The sequence below is a fragment of the Pinus tabuliformis genome, chromosome Q (genome assembly GCF_031772625.1).
Source record: "Pinus tabuliformis cultivar Carrire ecotype Pingquan chromosome Q, CPIR1, whole genome shotgun sequence".
Taxonomy (NCBI): Eukaryota; Viridiplantae; Streptophyta; class Pinopsida; order Pinales; family Pinaceae; genus Pinus; species Pinus tabuliformis.
This window is the reverse complement of record NC_142296.1, coordinates 1,014,332,661-1,014,341,889: the sequence shown is the minus strand read 5'-3', so window position 1 is coordinate 1,014,341,889 and position 9,229 is coordinate 1,014,332,661. Positions and strand designations below refer to the sequence as shown.

Below are 9,229 nucleotides of genomic sequence, written 5' to 3'. Positions count from 1 at the left end.
CGCTGGGCACCCTGCGTTGAAGACGTGCCGGAGGGCGGCGTTGAATGCGTGCCAGAGGTTATGCAACTTGCTAGTAAGGATGGATGGAATTTGACACGCAAATTGTTTGGCAAGTTGTGATTGGTAGATTAAATAATGGAATTTTTTGCAAAATTTTTAAAGTTTTGGGTTGAAATTGAAATTTGAAAAATAACCTGAAAAGGTGTGAACTGTCATGATGTAATTGTCTATTTTGAAAAAAAAAAAAATGGGGGTGGCTAATTCCTTGAAGAAGTATTTATTAGGTCATATATACAATATTTTACATGTATCCAGCCAGATAAGCATCACATCAATCAAACATCATTGACCATATATCAATATGCACTGACCATCAAACAATTGGCTGCAGAGCAGCATCACCATAGTGAATGGAAACTGGGCGTGGCGCGAATAAGCCGGCAGCCCCGCAGTTCAACCATGCACTCATGTGCAAAGATAAGTTTGTTTTGAAATTCTATGAAAGATAAGTTTGTTTTGAAATTTCAACCATACTTGCCAATTTGAAAAGCTGTTTTGAAATTCCTACTCTACGGGCAAGTTTGAATGAAATTCTTTCTCTACTTGCAAGTTTGATTGAGTTAAAATTATATGTTTGCAAGTTTGAAATTCTTTCTCTACTTGCAAGTTTAAAAGAGTTTAAATTATATGTTTGAAAAACTGTTTTAATATTCCATGACTAATAAGTTTGTTTTGAAATTCCAACTCTACTTACTATGTTTGAAAAACTGAGAAAAACCATGTTTGAAAAGCTGTTTTGAATTCCATTGCTAATAGGTTTGTTTTGCAATTCCAACCCATGACTGATGGGTTTGTTTTGAAATTCCAACACTATTTGCCGGTTTGAAACACTGAGAACCATATGACCTGCTCTGGTTTACAGATTTAATTTTAACTACAGTTTACCAATCCCCCTCCTCGTTCCTCCAGGAGGAATCAGCTCGGTACAGATTGAATGCAATGACTATTTTATGCATACAAGAGACCGAATGGTGCGTGGAAGTTTATCGCTCAAGTTTTGATGATGTCGAAATAATAGTTTCAGGATACCAATTCCAGTAGACTGTCCTACTTCAGGGTTTCTGTTATTGAAAGTAAGCCTTTACTTACCTTTTGCAAGGAACTTCGTCCATTTTGCTGGTAATTCCCAATCCCAATCGCTTCCAGATCATTGCTTCTTGTGTCTCTGTGATCTAACTCTATCCATTTTATAGCGGCCTGTATACCATATTCATCAGTAACCTTTACATACGTCTGCCAGTTCGAAGATCATGAAAATATACTTTAATACTTACAAACGGGCGACTATTATCTTCCATTTGATCGGCTTATTATTCATTCTCAATTTTCCTTCCGTTATATCAGTCGAGCGGTCATATACATGCAATAATACTTCTACTTACGCTAATGGAAGTACATTTTCCAGCAATTTGAATAGGGTAATGAGTGATCTGGTGAAGAACGCACCTCAAACAGGGTTCAACACTTCTTTCTATGGCAAAAGTCCTAACAGAATCTATGGCCTCCTCCAGTGCCAAGGTAACATATCTAAACAAGACTGTTCAATCTGTTCACAATCAGCAAACGATAGTGTTATACAACGCTGTGGAAATGACGTTGACGGTCGAGTATGGATGGTTCACTGCTTCCTGCGATATGAGAAATTCGACTTCATTTCAAAGCTAGACACCGACGGGAATTCTCTGGTGAACCCAAACGACATTAGTAGTAATGTAAAAAGTTTTAGGAGCACCACTTCAGGACTCCTTTCCAACCTTTCTGATCAAGCTTATGCTCCGGCAAAAAAGGGATTCGCTGAAGGAACAGCTGAGGATTCTTCTATTGGAACCATTTATGGTCTGGTTCAGTGTTGGAGAGATATATCCATCAACGACTGCAAATCTTGTTTGGAATTGGCAAGGTCTAACCTCTACCAATGTTGTTCTCTTAAGCAAGGAGCTCAAGCTTATTTGGGAAGCTGCACGGCCCATTATGAAATATACCCCTTTTTTGACACTTCTAGTGGAGGGAATAGCCCTAGTCAATCTCCACCTCCACCTCCGTCTGCCTCCTCCGGGGCAAACCCTCCCACAGTAGCTGCCCACGCTCCTTCGGCTAATGGAACTTCACCCACCCCGTCAAGTAATCTCTCTCTCTACTGCTTCTACTTTTATCATTCGCCGCTCTTCAGTATTACACAAATTGATTGCAATTTCAATTTCTGTAAATAACATATTGCATGATCGACTGTACAGAAGGTTCTTCTTCAAAAACTTTACCCATAATATTGGGGATCGTGGGAGGCGTGGTTCTAGCGTTAATGGTCTGTTTGTTTGCCTTGCGGAGGAGATTGAAATCTGCTATTTTACCCAGGCAAATAACCCATGCGCAGAATGAAGGTAGAATCTGCACTCTGTGCCTCTGTTTCGCATGGCCAAACTTAAGCTATCTCATCAAATTAGATTCTCATTCACCTTTTTTTGGTCGAGAATGATCCAGAATCAACGCTACTCAAGCAGGAGCAAATTGTCTTCACCTTAGAAGCTCTCGCAGAAGCAACGGATAATTTTGATGAAAACAAGAAGCTTGGAGAGGGAGGGTTTGGTCCTGTATACAAGGTATGTATGTACCTATTATTATTATTAGCATATGAAATTGCATGACATAACGAAGACGAAGAGGGTTTTTCCCATAGGTTGTTGATAGGCTTAATTTTTTCAGGGAATAACCAGAGACAGAAAGGAAATAGCAGTGAAGAAGTTCTATGTAAGATCTGGACAGGGAAAACGAGAGTTTATGAATGAAGTGCAGCTTGTAGCCAATGTTCAACACCGAAATCTCGTAAAGCAATTAAACAGAAAACTCACAAACTTCATTAATTACTTTTCTCAATTACATCACATTTATATAGGTTAAAACACAAACTAATTCCTAACCACTCATAACTAATTCTGTTTAACCACCTACAACTAATTCAGTTCAACCACTCATAACTAACCATTTCTGCATTATTCTCACATCCTCCCTTAATGGAGAAATGGATTTTCTACCATACCTAACTGACTTCTAGAACTTGTACTTTGAACATCTGTTGTATTCTCTAGATTGATCTAGTACTTTGAACATCTGTTGTATTCTCTAGATTGATCTAGCTACTGCATTAACAGAGGGTAGTTGGAATTAAACTGACTTCTACCACTCCCCCTTAATTCCAACTATATAACAAATATATACTATAGCACGATATACAAGAAACTATATTCTTAATCATGACGACTTAAACTTTAACTTGCCTGCTGGTCTAAGTCTCAGCTAGGCTTACAACAAAACATTTCATTTTTGCCTTCTTATTAAAAGGTCCATGCTTGTTCCTTTTCCATTGCTGGTGCAGTTTCATCTTCACCTTTTTGGGTTTCCTTATGAAATTCCTTTGCCAACCTCTTTTGGATTGAGAGGCAATGCAAGATCTCGAACGAGGTAATTTAATTCATGTTCTCCCCACTTTCCATGAGGAACCAACGAAGGAGTCACCAAAATGCAGTCATCCATGGTAGTATCCTCCAAAGTAGCAGTCATCTTGAAGGTAGATCCAATAAAACTTCTAACAATCGGGCAAGTTTTAATCTCAGTGATTTCTTCAACAGCGTGATCCTCAACAACATGAGTGATTTCTTCAGGGACATGATCTTCAACAACATGAAACTCTTTGTCAATGGACTCAAAAACACTGCTAATCCCAAATGGGTTCATGAGAAAATGATCATTAAAAAGATCATTGTCTAAAATAATAGACATATCAGTTAGCTTTATCACCTGTCACAAACGGTGCTCACTAACAGCACTCTCTTGAACAAGACCCACTTACACGATTTTTGCAACAAAACAAAGAAAACCGGGCCGACTGAAAAAGAATATGACCACGGTAGTAGAAACGGTGGAAGCTTGCAAAACACACCAGCAAAGTTCTGGCAGTCAAAGCCAAATCAGAACCATTTGACTCCAGTTCAAAAGTTTTCATGCGCTCTTCTTCTTGAAGAAGAATTCCAGCCAATTCTTCAAATGTAGGAGGTGTCGGTCTAGCTGAGAGAGCTGAAATAAAGACTTTATAGTCGGGGATTAACCCCTTTAAAGTAACAGTTACCAAGTCTGTACTAGAAACCTTTTCACCAATATCACCAAGCTTATCACTAAAGTCTTTAATTCGGGAAACAAAGTTACTAATGCTTTCATTGGCATCCATTTTGATAGATAGCAGCTTTGTTTTTAAAAATAAAATACGATTTGCATTAGAAGTCTCATACAAACTTTTAAGAGTGTCCCATGTCGCCTTCGAAGTTTCACAGTCCCGAATGTGAGGAATAATATTGTCCTTCACTGACATACGGAGCAGCACCCTTGCTCTCACTTCACGCTTCTCCCAATCTTGAGTGTTAGTAGGAGGTTGAGGCTTGGTCTCGTCACCTTTTACAATCGGCCAGAGATTGTATGCCTCCAGTACTGTGATAATCTTAAATTTCCAATTTACATAGTTTTCTCCATCAAGTTTTGAAGACTCATTTAAATATGAATCTGCAAGAGGATTAGCCATCTCTCCACCAATGACCAAATTCAAACAAAAATTGCAAGCTTCTTAAACAATAATACACACCACACAATGTTAAAAATGCACCACCCACTGTTTTAAATTCTTCAAAGCAGCTTCTGCAATTGCAACCACAGCAGATATTCTTCAACACCGAGCACAGAACTTAAAATGTATTTACCAGGACAATGACTCCAATGAGCGGAAGAGTTGCAGAACAGGGAAATTTCACCGTAACAACAGTCGGTCTATAAAAAAAAAAACAGCAAGAAATAAGGTTCCCAAAACCGCTTCTCAAGAAAATTATGATCCCAAATCCCTTTATGTTGGGCGTAGCACACCAGGTTCATGTACCCAAATCACAACTGTAACACCACCGATCTTTCGATCTTCAAGCGAGCAATTCAAATGCCCATGGCAGCAAACTTACACAGCAATCGAGTTCCGTTAACACAACACGGGTATAAAACAGCAAACTTACACAGCAATCCTCGGCACACTGCCCAGTTCACGGCGATATGCTCCGTCTTCTTCTGGACGCACCACTGCTCCGTCTTCTTCTGGACACACCACGTATCAGCACTCCACGCAGCAAAGAACAACAAACCTCTTTCTTGGCTTGGAACACATCACTCAACACCTTCCAAACACTGGGCACCACCAACCGGCAGTAGTTGACGAGGACACAAATCTCCTCCTCAATGTGCATACATTAACAAAACTTATTCGACCCTCTATAGGTCACGCAACCTCACCAAAACTCCAACGCACAATGCCCTCTTCTCAACACAGCGTCACAGCTTTACAATACTGCAACTAAGCTGAAACCCTCAGCTCCACATATGCACAACTCCAACTCAGAGGCTCCAAAGCTAGCCTCACACTTGTGCAACACTCAAAACATAAAACTCAAACAGCGGCACTCAGCAGCACCCTAGCGGGTCTCAGGGCTCTCGGTATGAAGTTGTGTGTTTTTTTGTGTGAAGTTTCTGTTTTAAGTTGGTATCAGAGCCACCTTTAGTGAACGCCTCTCTTCTTTTCGTGGGCAGGGAGAGACCTCCTGCCATTAGAGTGTGCGTGAAGAGACCTCAAGACGGCTGCGTGGAGGTTTTTTTTACACTGTTGACCGCAAGAAAGGCTGCGTGGAGCTCTGATACCAAATTAAACAGAAAACTCACAAACTTCATTAATTACTTTTCTCAATTACATCACACTTATATAGGTTAAAACACAAACTAATTCCTAACCACTCATAACTAATTCTGTTTAACCACCTACAACTAATTCAGTTCAACCACTCATAACTAACCATTTCTGCATTATTCTCACAAAAGCTGCTTGGGTGTTGTGCCGAGGGACCCGAAAGGTTGCTTGTCTACGAGTATTTCCGGAACAAGAGTCTTGACACCTTTCTGTTTGGTAAGTCAGTTTGGACATTTTTTGGTTGAGAGAAAGATGATAAATCTTTCATACATTTAATCGGATTGATTATTTAAAAGCTTTCGAATTCTGTATTTTGTAAATACAAGTACAGATCCAGAGAAGAAGAGGCATCTTGATTGGCATAAACGCTACAACATCATAATGGGTATAGCGCGTGGCCTTCTTTATCTTCACGAGGATTCACAGTTGCGAATTATTCATAGAGACATTAAAGCCAACAATATTTTGCTGGATGAGGGATTGAATCCGAAGATTGCACACTTTGGGTTAGCAAGACTCTTCCCTGAAGACGAGTCCCATATCCAAACAAGAGTTGCAGGGACATAGTAGGATTATTTCCCTTTACCCTTCCCTAATAAAATTTATGAACAGTTCACTTTTATGCAGTCGTGGGATTTAGGCACATTAAACGCCCTACTTACTTGGAGAATTTTGGTTGGAGTATGCAGCGGTTACATGGCGCCAGAGTATGCAATGCAGGGGCAATTATCTGTAAAGGTTGATGTCTATAGTTTTGGAGTGCTGGTCCTTGAGATTGTAAGTGCAAGGAAAAATAGTGATGCCAATCTTCCCGATGAAATGCAAAGCCTATTAGAATGGGTAAGATTTCATTTCACGAATGTTTTTTCTATATGAGCAACAGTGGTTGGAGATAATGGAGATGTTAAGTGAGTAGGCCTTTGCCTTGGATGTTTGTGATGCAGGCATGGAGATTATACAAGCGAGGGTGTCTTCTAGATATGATAGATTCCACATTGACCGAATCATGCAGGCAGGAGCAAGCTTTGATAGATTCCACATTGACCGAATCATGCAGGCAGGAGCAAGCTTTAAGATGCATTCAGGTTGGGCTTCTATGTACCCAAGCAGATGCAGGCCTCCGTCCAATTATGTCTAATGTTATCTTGATGATCTCCAGCGCTTCTGTGACATTAGCAAATCCAACGAAGCCCGCATTTGTAAAAAGTAGCGAGAGCAGCCGCGGAGTATCCACAGCCGGCAGCTCTAGCAGTGGGATTCAGCAGTCACGGTCCTCTGCCACCGTATCATATGTGTCGTCTGCCTCTCCACAGAATCCTTTGGTTCCTTCCCTAAATGATGTCACCATTAGTGAATGGGAGGCTAGGTAGGCACAAAATCTTCACGGCCCATTCACCATTAGTAAATTGGAGGCTAGGTAGGTACATAATCTTCACGGTCCATTCTAAATAAAGTGGGTTTCAGACTATTGAAAAAAAATAGTAAAGTGGGTTTCAGTGGATAACAGTATTTTAATGGATGTGAAAGTGGTACTTCAACATCGATTTTGTTTCTGCACATATTTCCCATTACTAAAATCAAGTCATAGAAGGCTGGCCTTCGAGATTCAAAATTTTTGCGGAGGCACTTATTGATTAGAGCCATGGTAGTAGCTTCTTTCATACCCACACAATTCTGAAGAACATTAAATCAGTGATGGATAATAGCTGGTGGTTATTAGTGAGCAGTGCACACATCTGCAGTGCACACATCTGCAGTGCACACATCTGCTGTGCTTACCCAAAATTTTATCATTACCGTACCATTCAGTATATTTGAAGGGTTATTTGGGAATCTGGGATTTTAGTCGAATGCCGCTTTCTGACAGATTTGAAGAATTTCCTACGGTATTCATGCTGTGACCATTTGTGAGGGCAGTTGTCTATAACGCGATTTTTTGAAAGCTTTTCCGACTGGTTTTTCTGGTCGAAATCCGGCAAGAATTTATTGAAATGGCAAGTTTGATAGTTAGTTTCTGCACAATGAAAGCATCCAAGAGGTTTTCGAGGGTGCTGAATCCAAATATGCAGTTAAAAAACCATTTTAACTGCAACAAATCAAGATTTAACCTCAATTTCTTCAGCCGGATTCCGTCACCAGAATCTCCAAAAAATCACATTATAGACAACTCCTTTGTGAAGCACTGAAGTCTATTTTGTGACAATGTTATAGTATCTTAGGCAAGTGCACTATGATTATGTTTTGTTAATTTATTCACAAAATTAAGCCGGCCTCCATTGTAGTATTATTGTTCTCTTGGTTTTCTTTTATTTAATAAAATATGATATCCCTATTGTATCTTACTGTATAAATATTTCTCTGTTTTATTAGAAAGTGCTTCCAGTTATAATGCTCTGAGTAGTGAATGTGATTTTTTTTTAACATATTAGGATATTTTCCAGATATCTTAATAAATTTTATTAATATGTGTATAAATATTTCTCTGTTTTATTAGAAAGTGCTTCCAGTTATAATGCTCTGAGTAGTGAATGTGATTTTTTTTTAACATATTAGGATATTTTCCAGATATCTTAATAAATTTTATTAATATGTGTGGTTTTTATATGAAATAAAGTGGATGACTACTCGACCTCAAAGGTTTGGCTTATGCCAAAAAAAACCCAATAGCTTCATATGAAAAGTGAAACTTCACATCATGCTAAAGTACGCCACTTAAATGAAAAGTGAAACTTTAGAGTGTGCTAAAATTGTCAGTGAAGTGGGGCGTTGAGAGTGATCATAATTGCACTTCTTTGCACTCAAGGCTCTTCGGGTGACCAACAATGTCACAGGTTTTGTGAATGGTAAGCAAAGGAACATTTCAGAGATTAGTGTTCAGCGTACACAATCAGTTTTTATTGGAGATCTGAAAATTATCATCGATCATGTTTAGTCAAAACACATTATAAAAAATATCAATTTTATTGGATCGCTGAACAGGATAGAGGCTTTATGGAGTAGCAGAAGGGACTATACAATTTCACATATTGACAGGGAAAAAACAAAAGAGCAGATGCTTTATCCAAAATGGGTCTATCTTCTCCCTAAGGCGTCTAGAGGATGCAGATCAAGGTGGACAACATCTCCTACCAGATCCAGGACTTTTGCTTACCGGGTACATAATTTTTCTTCCAAATGATGAATATCTGGTATGTATCTTTTTCCCACATAATTTTTCTTCCTAATGATGAATATCTGGTATGTATCTTTTTCCCACTGTTTTTACCTTTCCATGTGAAGGAATTCTCATATATTTTGTCACAGGGATCAATTTCCTCACTATCCGATGTTTTCTTATATACTTTTTGCTTTACATATTCTATATGTAGCTGAACAGAATATCTTTTCTATAGCCCTCTTAGTATG

At 39.1% G+C, this 9,229-nt stretch overlaps 1 protein-coding gene across 1 annotated transcript; it reads left to right on the top strand.

Moving 5' to 3' along the window:
- The first annotated feature begins 519 nt into the window (after nucleotides 1-519).
- Nucleotides 520-7,386, top strand: LOC149222937 (cysteine-rich receptor-like protein kinase 6). Its single transcript, XM_089385678.1, has 8 exons — nucleotides 520-2,181; nucleotides 2,295-2,438; nucleotides 2,539-2,657; nucleotides 2,761-2,880; nucleotides 5,956-6,040; nucleotides 6,156-6,390; nucleotides 6,514-6,664; nucleotides 6,769-7,386. Exons 1-8 carry the CDS (start codon nucleotides 1,311-1,313, stop codon nucleotides 7,192-7,194), a joined length of 2,151 nt encoding a protein of 716 aa, XP_089241804.1. The 5' UTR covers nucleotides 520-1,310; the 3' UTR covers nucleotides 7,195-7,386.
- The last annotated feature ends 1,843 nt before the right edge of the window (nucleotides 7,387-9,229 follow it).

Bases quoted from the DNA above. Each gene is read 5' to 3' on its own strand.
- LOC149222937 (XM_089385678.1), top strand. From the start codon at position 1,311: ATGAAAATATACTTTAATACTTACAAACGGGCGACTATTATCTTCCAT. The intron at 2,182-2,294 runs GTAATCTCTCTC...TCGACTGTACAG, and splicing joins AACTTCACCCACCCCGTCAA to AAGGTTCTTCTTCAAAAACT. The intron at 6,665-6,768 runs GTAAGATTTCAT...TTTGTGATGCAG, and splicing joins TGCAAAGCCTATTAGAATGG to GCATGGAGATTATACAAGCG.